The 19,124-nt window shown below is 37.9% G+C and overlaps 1 protein-coding gene across 4 annotated transcripts in view; it reads right to left on the bottom strand.

Annotated features, from left to right (window-relative positions):
- Window positions 1-268: 268 nt before the first annotated feature.
- Window positions 269-19,124, bottom strand: part of LOC101739181 (two pore calcium channel protein 1) — a 34,303-nt gene continuing 15,447 nt past the window's right edge. For all 4 annotated transcript variants that reach the window (XM_004928932.5, XM_038016601.2, XM_038016599.2 and 1 more), the window contains exons 2-17: window positions 17,449-17,588; window positions 17,177-17,341; window positions 16,753-16,878; window positions 15,680-15,860; window positions 15,126-15,258; window positions 14,783-14,882; window positions 14,275-14,455; window positions 13,432-13,644; window positions 12,661-12,780; window positions 11,500-11,668; window positions 10,333-10,503; window positions 9,345-9,540; window positions 8,576-8,681; window positions 7,438-7,544; window positions 6,890-6,998; window positions 269-6,260 (exon numbers count right to left, since the gene is read on the bottom strand). In XM_004928932.5, the coding sequence (XP_004928989.3) occupies window positions 6,148-6,260; window positions 6,890-6,998; window positions 7,438-7,544; window positions 8,576-8,681; window positions 9,345-9,540; window positions 10,333-10,503; window positions 11,500-11,668; window positions 12,661-12,780; window positions 13,432-13,644; window positions 14,275-14,455; window positions 14,783-14,882; window positions 15,126-15,258; window positions 15,680-15,860; window positions 16,753-16,878; window positions 17,177-17,341; window positions 17,449-17,588 (2,330 nt within the window). In that variant the 3' untranslated portion in view covers window positions 269-6,147. The remainder of the gene's footprint in view (window positions 6,261-6,889; window positions 6,999-7,437; window positions 7,545-8,575; window positions 8,682-9,344; window positions 9,541-10,332; window positions 10,504-11,499; window positions 11,669-12,660; window positions 12,781-13,431; window positions 13,645-14,274; window positions 14,456-14,782; window positions 14,883-15,125; window positions 15,259-15,679; window positions 15,861-16,752; window positions 16,879-17,176; window positions 17,342-17,448; window positions 17,589-19,124) is intronic.

The raw sequence follows: 19,124 nt of genomic DNA, 5'->3' as shown, positions 1-19,124 counted from the left end.
CTGCCAACCGTCTTAGTTAGTTTTAACACCAAGCCGTAACGGGTTCCAGTTTGAAGGATGAGACAACCGTTATACTATACAGTTGAGACTACAACCTCAAGCCTCAAGGCATTTCGTGAAGTCACTAGGCTCCGGTAAGAACTATACACCAGATGAGCCGTGTAGTTTGTTTATCGTTATTACCATTAACCTAATGATAAAGATAAGTTTTTTTTTCGTTTTTTTTTATACACACATAAACTATTTATAATAAAAATAAACTCAGAAATAAAAATGCAACATTCATTATTTTAATGAACAAATCATAAGTTGTTTAGAAAATAAAATCGTATAATAAAACATAATACTGACACGTATTGTATATGAGTCGTCTATTATCAAAGGTGGCAATCTGTGCATTTGGACAAAAAAAATGTTATTGATATGTCAATACAGATTGATTTGAATATAATCGTCTCCTTCAAAGAATACGGTTCAAAACCTGCATTAAATAAAGGTCAATACTTAACCTGTTATTTATCTAAGATGTCGTTCAGAAGAGTTTTGTGACTGCCAATGGAATACAAAGTCAATAATTCGTTTTTCTGATTTACCAATAATTGTCCAAAAGTCACATTGCCGGCTTTGATAATAGTCGACTCATATATGAGGCCGTCAGCGCCATAGATTATACACTTAATATATTTGAGAGCAAAAGTGGCCTAAGCTTACCATAGTTATTATGGAGAAATGAGGTTTAAGTTTTTATGAATTTAAATTTGAGTAGGCAAAAAAAAAAATACGCCCAAAAATAATTTACAAAGCCATCTGTTGTCTATGGATGAAACTATGGATAGGCCGGTTTTGCATCAAAATTATGATATTTTAAATAAATTGCAATATACATAATTATAAACATGATTATGAAAAATTGTGGATTAGGCCACTTTTGCGCTGATAGCTTATATGTAGTGTGGCAAATTCACAAAATTTTGAAAGTATACCATTTAAATACAACAATTTTTTTTTTTAAATAATTAAACCTACTTTTACGGTTTTTGATCTCGCGTTTGTTACTTTCATAGAATTATTTCCAGTTTAGTTTACAGTTTTCGTGATAGAAGTAGTCTCTCTAGGGCTAGTTTTAGCAAATTCTTTCAGGTTGAACCCGTGAGCTCACCTACCCGTCTGGGCGTAGCTAAAACAGTCTCTTACGCTACCACCGAATCGATAGAGAAAACAAACAGTAAAAGTAGTTTTAATTATTTGCATTACTCGGGAAAATCTGTGGTTGAATCTCAAAGTATGAAGTGAATCTCAAATCTCAAAGGTATTCTCTTTTTTTTATTATTATTATTGTATTCCATCTTCGAGCCGATGAATTGCCAATGTTATGTACGCCATTATTGTCACATGCATCAGGCCATAAATTAAATAGTTTAAGTTATTTTCAATGTTAAATGTTTCTGATACAGCCACTGCCACACAGTACTTTAAAAAAAACCGAAGAAGAAAAATATAATTTTCATTTTTATTTTTATTTTTTTTATTGCCCTTGTAGGCAGACGAGCATACGGCCCACCTGATGGTGAGTGGTTACCGTCGCCCATGGACTTCAGCAATGCCAGGGGCAGAGCCAAGCCGCTGCCTACACTATAACTTTCAACTATACCAAATTAAATACTTATCACGTACACACTCGCATTAACTAAACTTATTTAATCTCACTCAAAGCTTCTTATAGCGACTCAAACACGTCGTGGATGCAAGAATTACCTATCAAGTATATACATACAAACATATGGTAAAATGTGTATCCTACTTACAAATCCAAGAGTTATCTGCTAGCAAGTTCTTCATTGAATTACTCAAGCATTTCCATTTGAAAACTATTTAAGTATGAGCGCGGACCTACAACATTCGACTTCTGGGTGAAGGCGTTATGACAAAAAATAGGCAGTCCATTTTATAAGCATGCCATCTGCTTACATATTTGATCAACCAACGCTTTAAGCCGCCGTGTTACCACTGTTTCCAATCCCAACCTAGATTTACTAACATTTTAAATATAAGCGTGCTACTAACAAGTCTATGTAATTTCTATGTTCTGAAATTAAAACTTATTTTTATTATTTTATAATCGAGACTTCAAACTCTTGCTTCAAGGAGGATGTCATCATTGTCCTCTGTCTCTCTGGACGTCAACAAAATAAACTTAGAGCTTTATCAAATTCATATTTCAAAAACCTGTCAACTATTACGAATTTATTCCCGCGGTACAGGTCACCGACCCCACGCCTCTATTGATATTTATCTATTAATATTTTATTAATATTTATTTTGTTAATATTTAAAGTTTATTTATTTATTTATTGCTTAGATGGGTAGACGACGCGTCCACAGCCCACCTGGTGTTAAGTGGTCACTGGAGCCCATAGACAACTACAACGTAAATGCGCCACCCACCTTGAGATATAAGTTCTAAGGTCTCAGTATAGTTACAACGGCTGCCCCACTCTTCAAACCGAAACGCATTACTAGAAATAGGCGAGGTGGTGGTACCTACCCGTGCGGACTCACAAGAGGTTCTATCGCCAGTAATAAGTGATTTAGTACTTTTACGATTTCTAATCTCGCGTTTTTGTGGTCTTAGCTACTTGTAACCAACTCGAATACTGGAAAGTGTTCGTAACGTGGACATAATACAATGACCATAGAAAAAAAAACGTGAGATTTAACTGTAAAACTACTTTTAACTAGAGGTCCCGCAGTAGTCGAAATTCGACTATAATTAAGTGGAATTGTAAGTTTGTACACTATTATGATTATATTTTATACTTCTATAATCACAAATTTCGCCAAGACTACACTATAAAAAATATTAACAAAGACAAACCATATTCTATTCTCAATTTGACAACAGACGTCAAGAACAAAAGTTTGACAATAAATAGTATGCATGCGTGTGTGCGCCAAATACGTGGTATGTAGTGTGTGTAATGTTTCCTTTATTGATTTAATGTATCTTTTATGCATTATTTTAAACAAATATTGGCATTGTGCACTTCTTCTCTATATTCTCTATAAGTGTGGAAAATTTCATACTCCTTTCGCGCAATTTTCGTAAAAAGGGATACAAAGTTTTTGCTTCACGTATTAATATATAGATTGTGTTTACGACTCGTGAACATTGAAGAAATTACTAAGTTAATGTTACCAATTAGTTTCGCTACCCATCTCCGTGTTTGGATATGTACCGAGTTGATACAGTATTTTACGGAGTCTACTGATAAATTCATAGCAATCACTGTATCTGTTTTTCTATTAGCTGCAATAAAATATATTAAAAAACCCGAAATTATTCTTAGAAAAGCTATCAAAAAATATAAAATATATATCGTTGTTAACAAAAAAAGATTCAATATGATTTTCTCTTAGGAAAAGGTTTTATTTAAGTGTCAATTTTATATCGGTCAAGCCAATGATTTTTTATACAACAGATATGTTATCTTCATAGTAACTGACTCTTCAAATCTGATCGCGCCATATATATCTACATACCTACCGATATAGTGCACACACATGTTGACAAGTAGCATTAATGAAAATTACAAAAGATGGGAAAAGCGCGTGAGTAAAAAAGATAGCTATAATTGGAACGATTGCACTTGTTATATTATTATTGCATTTGTTTAGACGCGACTAAAGACGAAACGTCCCAATTGGCCTGTTTTCGAGTCTTCACTTGACGTGCGCTTGAAACATATCTGCTTTTTTTTACATATAAAATATCATTGAGTCAAGCCCTTTTCATGCCATACGCTTTATGGCAATCATTTTATTTATGTGTTAAGGAGGATAGAAGTAAAGAGCAACCAATTCAGTGTATTAAAGTGTCCGTTGAAAGGGACTCGCAGAAAGATGGCGCCACAGTAGAAAGTGGAAAGATTTTAAAAACAGCGCCACAAACTATTGAGGATTTTTTTTTTTGCTTAAGATGGGTGGACGAGCTTACAGCCCACCTGGTGTTAAGTGGTTACTGGAGCCCATAGACATATACAACGTAAATGCACCACCCACTTTAGTTCCTGTGAAATCACAATAAAAATATTGCAAAAAAGCCATTGAACAAATACACTTATTTAAAATGAATGTAATTTTATTAATATTATTTCTCGACATCAAAAGCATAAAAGGCCAGACATATTATTAATAAAAAAATTTTTTTTTTTTGGATATTATAGGGTATTAAATTAACACGGAAAGAAACACTTCCAACGTAAATAGTAATAAAAATAAATACTTGAAATTTTAAATACTTCATATTTTTTACTACACAAATCAGGGAAAATATTAAAATTTTCAACCCGGTTTAAAACTGCTATATTCATGTCATTTCCATTTCCTACACTAGCGCCATTTCGGTGAGTCTTCCAACAATAACTTGCTGTTTACAGGTCGACACTTTTTCAACTAGCCCCCAGACAATTTGAAGTCGTCGTGGCCTAAAGGATAAGACGTCCGGTGCATTCGTGTGTAGCGATGCACCGGTGTTCGAATCCCGCTGGCGGGTACCAATTTTTCTAATGAAATACGTACTCAAAAAATGTTCACGATTGACTTCCACGGTGAAGGAATAATAACATCATGCAATAAAAATCAAACCCGCAAAATTATAATTTGCGTAATTACTGGTGGTAGGACCTCTTGTGAGTCCGCACGGGTAGGTACCACCGCCCCGCCTATTTCTGCCGTGGTGAAGCAGTAATGCGTTTCGGTTTGAAGGGTGGGGCAGCCGCTGTGACTATACTGAGACCTTAGAACTATATCTCAAGGTGTGTGGCGCATTTACGTTGTAGATGTCTATGGGCTCCAGTAACCACTTAATACCAGGTGGGCTGTGAGCTCGTCCACACATCTAAGCAATAAAAAAAAAAAAAATAAAAAAAAAATACAAGATGGTGCTCCCTATTTCTACCCTCCATATTAGATGTCCAATATTTAATCTCAAACAATAAAAATGAGAACTGAAGTTCGTTACATAACCTTATCTATTACCGCCAACATTTGTTATATTAGAATATAATATTATTGTGTACTTTGTAATAGATTGGTTTTCACAATTTACAACGTAATAATACCGTTAAAATTAATCTGAACATCAAGTATTCAGTGATAGTTTCCTGTTGTATTTTAATTGTAATAAATAATATTAACTGAATACGTCATTGATAAATAAAAAAATCATGTAAAAATCTAATTTAAAGACTTTTGGACCAGTCATGACAGCTTCGATTTCATAATTTTAAGGCTGGAAAGTTAAGGCTGTTTGATTAATATTTCCCTTATCTTAAAAAAACTAAGCTGCACAGCCAGTGTTGATGTCAGAGCTCAGATTTGGCTGTCTGTTCGCATTTTGTGGAAAACCATCCACGTGCGAATTATATAGGCCTTTCAATGTAGATTCATTAACGTATAAAAATATCCTCCGAACGTGGCGTGACAACTAAGAAATAAGGAAGAAAGAAACACAACTTTTCTTCCTTTTTTTTTCAATATGGCAATTGATGAATGATGTATAATGAATAATATGAATAACAAGTAATATGAATATTAAATTGAATTTGGAATTGATTTTTCGCTAATAATTTAAACGTAAAAGATATTATCTAAAACAGAAGAGTAAGTTCAATTTCCAGCGGCCCATGAGACAGTTATATTTAAACGATATCTTAAAAATAACAAAATTAACAAATCATAAATAATAAACAATTCATCTATTATGTACCTATATCACGAGGTCAATTGTTTACAAAATATTAAGGAATAAATAAAAATAAAAACTTAAAAAATTAAAGCAAAAAATACTGCTCCATGTCACCTAAGACTAAAATTATTTATTTACATAATATTTCATTTTAAATTAGCTTAAAAATAACAATTAATAGCAGCATTTATTAATTTCTTTACTAAAAATATCTTAGCTTGTAGAACTAAAATAATTTTATCTGCATGCATTTTCTTTCCGCTTTTTTCTAAATTAGTTGCCATTTGTTTTTAAATTTCGACCAATGAGGTCGCACTGCACTTGCCCACAGATAATCACAAGTCTTTGATCGCGTCCCACAGAAACATTAGTCTGTGGTATAACGCGATATGAATCATGTTCTACAATTGGTACGCCGGCCTGGGCTGGTGATTGTCCTCGGAGTCAGGCTGGTGGATGAGGGGCGGCGACAGAGGATCCTCGCTTGACGTTATGGTTGTCGATGGAGGCACGCCTGTTCATAGATTTCTATATTATTCTCGTTATACTGGTGGTAGGACCTCTTGTGAGTCCGCGCGGGTAGGCACCAACACCCTGCCTATTTCTGCCGTGAAGCAGTAATGCGTTTCGGTTTGAAGGGTGGGGCAGCCGTTGTAACTATACTTGACACCTTAGAGCTTATATCTCAAGATGGGTGGCGCATTTACGTTGTAGATGTCTATGGGCTCCAGTAACCACTTAACACCAGGTGGGCTGTGAGCTCGTCTACCCATCTAAGCAATAAAAAAAATCACATAATTGAGTATAGTGGATAAAGGGGTTAAGTACCATTTTTAAGATTTTTGAGTTTTTTTTACATTGAATGAAGGTATTATGTGCCTTTTTTTTCTACCTGTGCTGATAGCCTTGAGAGGCTATTTCAGCTTATCCTTGACGTTTAGGTGAGCTCACGGGGCTCAAACCGGAGTGTTCCTAACACTGAGCCTAACAAGAGCCGTGCTTCGCAGAATCTACCACCGGATCGGAAATGCGACCCACTGAGAAGAACCAGCGAGAAACTCAGTGGGCTGTGTCTGTGGGGAACTTTTACCGACATCATTATTACGCTGCTACATTCGGCTTATGATTCAAGCGATAGCCTACCCTCATTTTCGTCTTCTTCGGCCAGCCACTTCTGAATCTCCGACTGATACATCCTCCGCTGCAGGACCTCTTTGGTACGAGGTCTCGAACCTATAAAGGTAACCTCGACCTGGAATTTAAAAAAAAGGCTATGAGTTTTCACTTATGAGGCTTGACGCTTAAAGCATTGAGAAGTAGTCATCGTCGCATAAGAGCCTTGGCTGCTGCCTATTGGAAAGGTGCTCACTGAACACGGCAACGTGAACGCCCGTGAGCACTCGCGACACTTAACAACAGATACACACTGCAATAGAACAACAGATAAAATAGTTAAAATAATAAAGTTTGCTCTATTTTTTGTGGAAGTTTCATTATTATAATTTTTTTTATTTATTTATTTAGCTGTTCTCATAGTAAGTGCCTGGTCACATACTGTAATGATGTTAGTAGTATTAGTTACTCTATAGGTTCTGAACATCTTGTGGGATTTTGTTGTACAGGCGCACAGACAAACACCCAATGAATTTCGTATCTTATGTAACCTGTAACCTAAAAGTGTTTATACATACGCCGGGGGGCAGGTGTTGGCGCAGAGTGTCAGCCAGGGTACCGGCAGCGCCGAGTCTCTGGGCTTCCTCCCAGCTCGTGTGCACCTCCTCGTGCAGGAGTTTCTCCTCTGATAATAAATAAACAAACCGTAATGGAACTGTGGACTCGTCCACCGAACAAACCAATAAAACAATAAATAATAGTTTAAAAAACTAACAAAATATGTACGCTTTCATAGAACATCTAACTAAAAAATAGAAAATAAAATTTAAATTAAAAATGATTTTAATGTAAAAATAAGCGTGGGGTGCATGGTATCAGTAGTTATAAATATTTTATGAACAGATATGAGTAGAAGGGTTATTTTGATAATATCTTGAAAAGCACTGCACGCTTTTTTTCAAAATACAAAATACAAAAAATCATTTTTTTACACTATTTTTAATTCAAATTTATTAAAATTTATTTTGTATTTTTTAGTTGGATTTTCTATAAAAGCGTATTTTGTTAGTTTTTTTAAACTATTATTTATTTTCTTTTTTTTAGTTGAATTTCAATTTTTTCAATATATTTCTTTTCATTATTTTTTTTAATATTGAATTGTCATCGGTCCTTAATAAGTATACCAGATTTCGAGTTAATCCGACGTTTTGAAGGTGGTCAAAATCATGTTCAAAGATTCCGTTACAAACACACATACATACATCTGAAGCTAATAAAAGCGTATTAAAAAGGGCTTAAACGCAAAATATCGTGGCGTTATCCAAAACCTTGGTCAATTTGAAACTACCCGGCCTTATGCTTACTGATGTCACTAACGAAAGTGATCAGAGTGGCTTGTGGACAGCAGCAATGCGATAAGCACAAAACAGACCGCCGGTCGCCGAAACCCAAGAGAATGCTCGGAGAGGAATTACTGGTGGTAGGACCTCTTGAGAGTCCGCACGGGTAGGTACCACCACCCTGGCTATTTCTGCCGTGTAGCAGTAATGCGTTTCGGTTTGAAGGGTGGGGCAGCCGTTGTAACTATACTGAGACCATCTCAAGGTGGGTGGCGCATTTACGGTTGTAGATGTCTATGGCCTCCAGTAACCACTTAACACCAGGTGGGCTGTGAGCTCGTCCAACCATTTAAGCAGTAAAAAAAAATATTCTCACCGTCTCTCTTAGTTGTGCTCCTCTTGTACTGTATCCTGAATCGGAATGCCTCCAGTACGCTCGCCACCACGATGGTCAACACCACCATCGTGAACAGATAGAACACCTGAAACCGTCCTTACTAAGTAACCTATCAGCACGCGACTAGCGACATCGTGTAATAAAAATGAAACCCGCAAAATTATAATTTGCGTAATTACTGGTGATAGGACCTCTTGTGAGTCCGCGCGGGTAGGTACCACCACCCTGCCTATTTCTACCGTGAAGCAGTAATGCGTTTCGGTTTGAAGGGTGGGGCAGCCGTTGTAACTATACTTGAGACCTTAGAACTTATATCTCAAGGTGGGTGGCGCATTTACGTTGTGGATGTCTATGGGCTCCAGTAACCACTTGACACCATGTGGGCTGTGAGCTCGTCCACCCATCTAAGCAATAAAAAAAGACATCTGTCGAACGCAATGGATGAATAAATGGACATCTAACAGATGAAAGATTATACCTACATCACGTAATGTAATGTATATATAAATTACGTGTCACGTTGTTTGTCCGCGATGAACACATAAACTACTGAACCGATTTTAACTTCTTCTTTTTTTTTAATATGTGTTTGTTCCAAGTTAGGCCATAGGATGGTTTTTATTTTGATTAATGGTCGCAATACGGCTATGCGGGCATTCAAGGCCTTCTGAATAAACCGATCAAGTTTTAAACAAACAGCCCGATTACATTGTAATTGAGCCTCAAGGGTTCGGATACCTGTACTTACCATAAAATATATTCTGGTGAACTGTCCCGCGACACTGGCATACGCGTTCATCAATATAAACCAGTTATTGACAACTGTCAGTTCGAAGAGCGTGACTCCACTCGTGACTAGGTTCTCGAAGTTGTTCAGGTAATAGTAGCCGAGGGCGGTCGAGCTATTGGACGAGTACTTGTAGAAGTCTTCCACCGTTGTATTCCTGAGGGTAGGCAGATATATCATTGAAACCAAAGGGTGCTTGCATGGGTACTTAACTGAGTTAAACGATGGTTTTTTTTATTATTGCTTAGATGGGTGGACGAGCTGACAGCCCACCTGGTATTAAGTGGCTACTGGAGCCCATAGACAACTACAACGTAAATGCACCACCCAACTTGAAATAAGTTCTAAGGTCTCAGTATAGTTACAACGGCTGCCCCACCCTTCAAACCGAAACGCATTACTGCTTCACGGCAGAAATAGGCGGGGTGGTGGTACCTACCCGCGCGAACTCAAGAGGTCCTACCACCAGTAAAGTAAGTGTTTTTTTGTACAATTAAAACCACGAAGTTATAAAAACACTAGTCAATCGCAACCCCGAAAACTGTAAAGCATTCTTAATGTCGGAAATAATATCAGAATCAGTTTTAATTTTGTTTATGATTCGCGAAAACCGAAGAAAATAACTACGTCTTCCGTATTGAGAATGGATGTTTGACAGAGCTCACAGATCTCCTAATTTGACATCATAACATCAAGACATCAAAACGTGAGTTCCACCACCCACCCTGTTGAGGATGACATGTCTATGAGGGCGATATGTCTTGACATAGGGTCATAGTGGCGAGGTGGTGATATCTCGGTGGTACATCGACGAAGTACTTTGAGACTGCTGCTACCATTTTCTGGTGAATCCCTTAGTCATCTCATAAGAAACGCGGTAAGAGAAGGAGTGGCTATTCTAGGCCTACACCTAACGTATGTAATGGTGATAATAATAATTTTCACTCACACACAACAGTTCTTTAGTTGATAAGAAGCGAAGAGCTCCATCCCGATGATCGAGAAGAAGTAGTACATGACCAGCATCACGCAGCCAGCCGATGACATCAGGGGAGACAGGAGCACTAGAGTTCCGAAGACATCACGGTACCGCTTCTTCAGCTTGTAGAGACGCATTAACCTGTGTTAAATAGATTGTGTTAGCCCTGGATTTTTCGGTACAGGTTTGAGATGAGCGGTAACCCCCCTACCTCATCCGGGTTCTGACCTCGGAGGGGATCGGACGCTTGAGCGAAGAGTGCAGGCTTGAGATGGGCCAAAATTACTGTGACTGCTCAGGTGTTCAGATGGTAATTTACGGTACCTTTCGTAAATTGCTAGGGGGTACTACCTAGCTACACTACTACTGATGACTTGTACTAATGGGGGAAAGGTTTGAAGGTTGGAACGTTCGTTATCCAATTAAGATTTCGAGATCATGTGTTAAGGTTGTCGGTGACAATTGCCTTGTTTTATTAATGGATTTTTAAGGAATAGAAGAGTCGTTGTTGTTTTAGAGAACTAGGGCCTAATCTAGGACGGATGGGCAAGCTCGGTTAGGAAGGAATGGTTTGATAATTACTGCCCGAGCGTCCCTCGTAGAACTCCAAGGGCAGTTGCTTGACCTGTAATTTCTAACTATATAGAGTAGTTCAAAAGGATCCGAGAGGATAAAACTAAGACGTTGTGGCCCGGAGGCTTTTCCAATTTCACCAGGACAGATGGGCGAGCAAAGGCTCGGCCAGGAAGAGTGGTATTAGCTAACATCTACCCGAGCGCCCGAAGGAGACCTTACAACGCAAGAGTAATTTCTTCGCGAATGAATCTACTCCCGGGTCGGAATCGAGACCCGCTGAGAAGATCCGGCGAGAAACTCAGCGGTCTGATGCATGGGTTAGGTTGCACGTCCACCTCTTTGTCGAGTTCGACGAGTACGGTTACCGGGGTTCCTAAACCTACTCTGTTAGAGCTGAAGATGTCTAATGCAAAGGTTATTGGATCTGATGGATCCGTAAGGACATACCTTATCGTGTTGAACTGCAGATTCAAAGTAACTGTTATCGGGCTCTGATAGCCACTTTATACTAGGCAATCTATTCTTCAGTCCATCTAGAGCGAAATAAAAAGCGGTTCTCACCTGAGAGGCCTAAATATTACAACGATGAATAGCCCAGGAGCGATCGACAGCAACACCGCACCCATCAATGCTAATAACGTAACACTGAGATCGAAGACATTCCAGCCGCTCTCCAAGTACGCGGCGAGTCCGGAGGCCATCATCCGCAGGGCCGCTTCGATCAGGAACACTGGAAACGAAAAATTTGTAACTATACTGAGACCTTCGAACTCATATCTCGAGGTAGGCGGTGGCATTTACGTTGTAGATGTCTATGGGCTCCGGTAACCACTTAAAACCAGGTGGGCCGTGAGCTCGTCCGGCCATGTAAGCAAATGGCTGCCATTTCAACTTGTTTCTCTTACTGCAAAACTTAATAGCTTTTTAAATAGTTTTGAAATAGATAAATTGGTCTATAAAATGATGATTCAAGTGGTGGCTGTTTTGAAGTTCTACTTAATAGTTTCTGCAGCATTCCACGTCAATTTTAACTCGTTACAGAGTATAAATAGTATAATCAAGATTTTTGAATGTCCTACTAATGGATAAGGTCTTTTTAAATCATAGTGTAGTAGTGACTAGATGATGACCGAGCTTTGCCTGGTTTTTTTTTTGATAACGCCATCTTTTTGTGTCTTTAAAGCGGTTAGTTGCCCTCAATTAAGAAAAATAATATTATTATTCGCCAATAGATGTCGGGAAGAGTTGATTATTGAAAACACGAATAAAACAACATTTTCTGAAAATAAATCGTAGCTAGATCGATTTATCGCCCCCAAAATCCCCTGTATACTAAATTTTATGAAAATCGTTGGAGCCGTTTCCGAGATTCAGATTATATATATATATATAATGTATTTATTAATTTAAATCAAAATATAGTTTAGCTTTGTAAAACTATACATAGCAATTGAGTTGCTCTTTTAAAGAGAAACAACATTTAAAGCTATTGCTTCACCATTATTTTTATATCTTTTTATATTTTAATATTGCAAAAATGCTCTTTATATGCCTAATGTCCTAATATTTCAATAATCGAAATTCTATTTATGTCATCTATAGAAGAATGATATAAATAACATATTAACCTCTTTAAGGATTAATCGTATAGAGGTTACATATATATACAAGAATTGCTCGTTTAAAGGTATAAGATAAGAGAAACCTTAATCAAACTCTTACAGGTCAAGAACAGCCACGTGTCCCATGAAGCGCAGAGCAGCTGTGCACTCGTCTGCAGGTTTTCGTTGATCTGACACAGTCGCCACACTAGCGACACGCCATTACACACGATCACGGCATCTGTCGAAGAATTTGTAAATTATTGTAAATTATTTGTAAATTAAAACGAAGCCCGTTTTTATAACCTACCCACAGAATGATTTGACTCGCTTTTTTGTTAAGCTTAGGTGTTGGTAAAGCGGTGCTGACTGTCTCAGAATTAGCTAAAATGTTCTAAATAATTAGAAATCAACCTCCTGTTTTGAGTTAATTATGTTATGTTTCTTCCTTAAGTATGGATTTGCGACTTCCAATACCGAGAACTGAGATAGTCTCAAAGGTCGAGTAATCAATGCCTGAAACTCATTACCATAGCTTAAAGTAAATAAGACTTACATATTACATAGTATGCTTTAGTAATCTATTAATTTATTAAAGTGGAAATTGATAGATCATTTAATAAGAAGCAAAACAGAAAAACGGTCCAAATTAGTAACTGAATGGTACCCTCGAGAGGGGAAAAGATTACAGGCTCTACGTGGAAGAGGAAATGCCACGACCGGAATTTATAGCAGGATTTGGGGGAGGCCTATGCGAAAGCAAAGCAATCTTAGCCGATGTGAAATGCAAAGAAAAAAAAAGTTAAATGAATAGTATGTACCTAAATGTGAATTAAGATTGTTAATAAAGGCTTCTTTTCTTTTCTTTTCTTTTAGTAATCTGTGGACTTACAGACAAGATGCTCAAAGTGTTTCCAGTGCACGGCGGCGGCGGCGGCGCGGGCGATGGGCTCGAGCGGCGACGCGGCGTACCACGGAGCGCGCGCGGTCTGCGCCGCCCAGCGCAGTGCGAACACATCGTACACGTTCGCGAACTCCGCCCGGGAGAGACCCCCTGTGCCGGTCTGGTTCAGGTGCTTGAACATTAGGTACACGTCTAGACCATCTGGGGAGGTAAGGACAATACACTGGTGTGAGCGGACGGTGTACTCGTGACGAGACGAACTATGCAAGGATTGGGGTATAAAACAATTTTCAGACAGGCGTTAAAAAATAATCTCGCAAAGTCTACTAATAGCTTACTAATAGCTTGCTAATAGTAATTGCTGGTAGTAGAGTTGGGACTGGCGCCGCCAAACAATACAACTGAAGTCGTATTGGAAGGAAAGGTTAAGAAAGGATAAGAGATCCGGTGCATTCGTATTGAGCGATATATTGGTGTTCGAATCACAGGCAGGCAATTTTTGTAATGAAATACGTACTCAGCAAATGTTCACAATTTACTTCAAGTAACATCGCGTAATAAAAATCAAACCCGCAAATTTATAATTTGCGTAATTACTGGTGGTAGGACCGACCTCTTGTGAGTCCGCGCGGGTAGGTACCACCACCCTGCCTATTTCTGTCGTGAAGCAGTAATGTGTTTCGATTTGAAGGCTGTGAGCTCGTCCACCCAACTGTAAATACGACCTCGTGTCTCAAGATGAGTAACGGCATTAAATATTGCCAGTGGACTCTGATGCTAATCTTTAGCGGTAAACAAATTAATAAACTGAAATTACAAGAGGGCACTAACTGTAATGCGGCGCGTAATGTCTCATGAGTCCCGCGAAGTGTCTCAACCGGACTGCGTGAGGCGCTCGTCGTGAGACAAGCAGTCGGAAGGCGTGACGTGTAGCGCCGCGGCGATGCAGTAACAGCGCGCGACATTTCTCGCGTTCGATCCGGGTGAAGGTCTCGTAAACAACGGCCAACATCTGAAGACAACGCACAGCTATTCAATACAGATTGGCATAGTTGCAGAATTTTATCAATTCTTTACTGACTTCAGAATACGGAAGGAAATAGGAATTATGCCGGGAGAGGTAACTTGTACCGAGAATGTACTTTGGTTGATACACACATATGACGTTCAAACATGGTACGCAATGTATACTTAACATGACTGTCGACTAATCAAACTAAAACGATACGGCTTTAGTAGGTAGATATTTTTTTTCTGTTAATATTTATGTAGTAAAAAATCCCTTTTCAATCTTTGGATTAGTTTCCTGTACTTCGTCAATAAGACTGTTTATACTAACCAAATTCATCAAGACGTAGAGAACGGTGATTATGTACAAGATGAAGAATAGTGCGTACCACTTCGACTTGGCATAAGATGGCATCATCACATCTGGGAAGCTGAAATAATAATTATTTTTAGGAAAAGTCAATATAACGTAATGTATATTACAAATTCTGTTAACATTGCATCATAAACTATTTCGATCCGGTGGTAGATTCTGCGCGGTACTGCTCTCGTGAAATGTAGTGGCAGGCGATTTTGTCATTCGCACATTTTACGGTACCATTCAATCATATCAGCGAGATCGATAATATTCAACCAAACAAAAAATAAATAGTTTAATGCATGAATCAACTTACTTTGCCGAAGTCAGCAAAACAAACATACTAACGAATGAGTCACTAAGCGTCTGGAAGTGTCCATTGTCTACGTGCTCAGAGAATAAATAGAATCCTAAAAGCGAGTAAGTCGCCACGAAGAACATTAATAGACCTGCAACAAAAATACAATTGTATTTAGATTACTCCTTTTTCGTGTCTACTGATCACAGTTATAATAACATCGAAACACATTCAACATAGATTCTTTTTTATATTACCTATTAGATATTATTATGTTTATTTTTTTAAGATCTAGATCTAATCAATGGATTTAACCAAATTTTGCTATGCCATTTAATATACATATATACTCAAGCTTAACTATTGATTACATCGTTTTTAAATTGCCTTTTTTAAAGACAGGGCAGAACAAAAGTTATCTAAAAACTGATCTCATAGTTTCGTATATTTATAATGTCAGTTTATCTAGATGACATTTTTGTTACATTCAACATGAATGGAAACGTTCAAAAAGTTTTTTAACTTTACGTCAATTCTTGATGTTTGTGCATCTCTGTATTAGTTATTCATACCTAACATATCAATAATCGGTGGTAACGATTGCAGAATTTGTCTAATGAACCTCCGTACTCCGCCGCAGTGCCGCGTGTCCACTAAGAAGATAGGACGCAACGCCCTCGTTACTCTGAAGTGTGAGGATTGCCGGCATAGCACTACCACAGCTTCAAGCACCATTATTAGCAGGGTTATACCCTGGAAATATCAAGAATTATGCGTGAAATTATCTCTATTTTTATCACGTACAGTCATAACTAGAATGACTAAAGTCTTAAATATATCCAACTGATTTCTCAAAATAGTTACATTGTGTGGTATACACATTGACAAGTGGCCCGTGGTCAACAAGAATTGTCCTACATTTAAATGACCCATAGTAGAGTGAATCATTTAGTACAGTGGGTCGACATACAGTAATTGTGATGATAATTGGGTAAGGCGAAATCAAGTAAAATAAATCGTTTCTATTGTGTATATTTTAATATGTAATATGTTCTTTATAGCCCATGATATTATTGTAATTAAGAAGCGGCTAGTTTTTCATGAGAAACTTAAAATTATTTATTTACCATATTTAAATGTATTTAGTTAAATTGGTAGGGAATAAAAACGGGGATTAAAATTTTCCTTCCAAAATTTCAAGTTCCATTTTTTTATATTACAGCACTACCTCGTGGAATTCGAGGACCATACAATAAAATACTTATCCCTTATCTAGTTTATCAGCGATCGATCCTTTCGCGAAATTGAGATTGTAATTTTCGATTGTAATTTCAAAAGTGAAGCTCTATACATTATTAGTTAAAATGTTAATTAGCTTGTTACATATTTAGGTCGGAGATCATCTTACATAAACCGCCAAAAACGTTGTACACAAAATGATTATTATATTTATGTAACCATTTTTATTAAAACACACATCATGTGATATGTAATATAGCAGAAAACCCATAATTCTTCTTTCGAATTGACAACTAATTTTAAAGCCTGTCACTACCAACAACCGTATTTTCCATTGAAGAAAGGTTTTCTTTAAAACATGCACAATTCTCTGCATCTGCAGATCAAAGAAGTTCGCGTATCGTACCTTTAACATGGTCCTCTTGTGTTTAAGTATGGTGCTCCATCCGATCCATTTTAGTTTCAGATGTAGCTCTATTCCGATCACAGTTAACGCCATTAATTCTATAGTACCGTGTGCCCATACTGGAAGCTAAAATAACATCAGTACATTAGTACCATTACCCAACAGCTTTCCAGATTTCAGTAGCGATACCATTATGTATATTGACTCAAATTGTAATGCAGTTTACATTCTTTAATGGTATCTTTGGATTCCTGTTCGTATCTCAAAAATATAAGGGTAACCTTTGGATCTTTCATTCAAGATCCTGAAATACGTTTCCCATCCTAAAAAAAGGATAGGAAAAAGAAAATGAAAGCACAGAAGATTCAATAAAGAAGAGAAAGAAATGGCATGAGGGGAAAAGTATGTTTGTAATACATCTTACCTCAAATGTGGGAACGGCTGGGTCTTCGGTGAATGCCAATAATATTAAAACTAATGAAGCTAGTAGATCGAGGCCATGGTACCAGGGGTTGTGTACCCTGAGGTAGGCTGGTAACTCTTCGGGACTAGATGGATGGGAGTCGAACTTTTCGTTGTTTTGACCTTCCTGAAATATTTTTTTTATAATATAATATATGCTATAATTATAATAATAGTATTATATAGTACAGTACTGTACAGTACAATACAGTACAGTATAGTATATCTGATCACCTCTAAATAAATAGCTGCCTCGTGGTAGTTCATCTCCCAATGCTCGTCTTCGGACATGTGGAGGCCCGTGTGGAGGGACGAGCGACTGCCCATGTCCAGAGTGCTGCTGTCACCGCCGCCATCTGTGCCCGTACGGGAATCTGGAATCGGCAAACGTAACACGAGTGCTGAATGCGAATCGAAAATTGTTATCATAAAAAGAATGAACAAAAGTGCGAAAAGTTTATTAATATAACATGCGGTAGGCAGCGGCTTGGCTCTGCCCCTGGCATTGCTGAAGTCCATGGGCGACGGTAACCACTCACCGTCAGGTGGGCCGTGTGCTCGTCTGCCTATAAGGGCAATAAAAAAATAATAATAATATAAATTGCTTTTCTAACCGCTAAATCTGTAGACATTCAAGCCACACATACATTGGCATTGTCACTAAGGTTATTATTGATAAGGACCACCATGAGATAAAATACGAGCACTTTCATGCATCTATTAACATATGTTATTACATAATTTTAATAATTTATGTAGCTTAAGTTTATGAAGTGGATGAGGAGAGCCGGGCTTAGTGCTGTGAATTGGGAGATTATCCAGCCGTGGAGGACTGTGAGCTGATGATGATGAAGATAATGACGAAGATGATGATGATGATGATGTAGTTTAAACAATAAAAAACACACACACATACACACACAGATTTAAATAGCAAACCGAACTAATAGCGAATTTCATCTTTCTTCAATCAGAATTTCATCATCATCACCTGTTCATTCCGGTCAAGATATTAAAGCGAACTTATATAATTGGTGCATTGTTGAGTTTATCGAACCTCTTCAAGTCTGAGAAAATGACTTTACGTACAACCAAACATACCTAAGCTAATAAAAGCTAGTCAAAGTGATATATACGTTCAGATACCAGGGCACACAAGAAAAGTTGCACTGAGGAATTAGAATAGGGACCATCACTACCTATTATCTCGGTGATAATAATTTTAAGCTTTTTGTTTCCTACCTAAGCTAGCGATTGGGTGAGCTCAGTGCTTTGCTGAATCTACCACCGGATCGGAAACGCGACCCACTGAGAGATCCGGTGAGAAACTCAATGGGCTGCGTCTGTGGGTTATTTTAAACTGATTAAATAGAAGAGTGCGTGAATAAAAAACGTGATAGTATTTGACTGGACCATTCGGGGTCACAGTCTAATACCTTGGTACTATTAGATTCACAACGACAGAGAGAGGAAGAGATGGAGAAAGATCGTGCGAGAGAAAGTGATACAGAAGAACGGTCGCTACCCACAGTTTTTTATTTATTGTTTATATGGTTTAACGAGCTCACAGCCCACCTGATGTTAAGTGGTTACTGGAGCCCACAGACAACTACAACGTAAATGCGCCACCCACCTTGAGATATAAGTTCTAAGGTCTCAAGTATAGTTACAACAGCTGCCCCGAAACCGAAACGCATTACTGCTTCACGGCAGAAATAGGCAGGGAAGTGGTACCTACCCGTGCGGAGTCACAAGAGGTCCTGCCGCCAGTAATTACGCAAATTATAATTTTGCGGGTTTGATTTTTATTACACGATGTTCTTCCTTCACCGTGGAAGTCAATCGAACATTTGTTAAGTACGTATTTCACTAGAAAAATTGGTACCCGGGTGCAGGATTCGAACACCGTT

This window comes from Bombyx mori, chromosome 16 (assembly GCF_030269925.1).
Source record: "Bombyx mori chromosome 16, ASM3026992v2".
NCBI lineage: Eukaryota > Metazoa > Arthropoda > Insecta > Lepidoptera > Bombycidae > Bombyx > Bombyx mori.
This window is presented reverse-complemented; position numbering and strand designations above follow the sequence as displayed.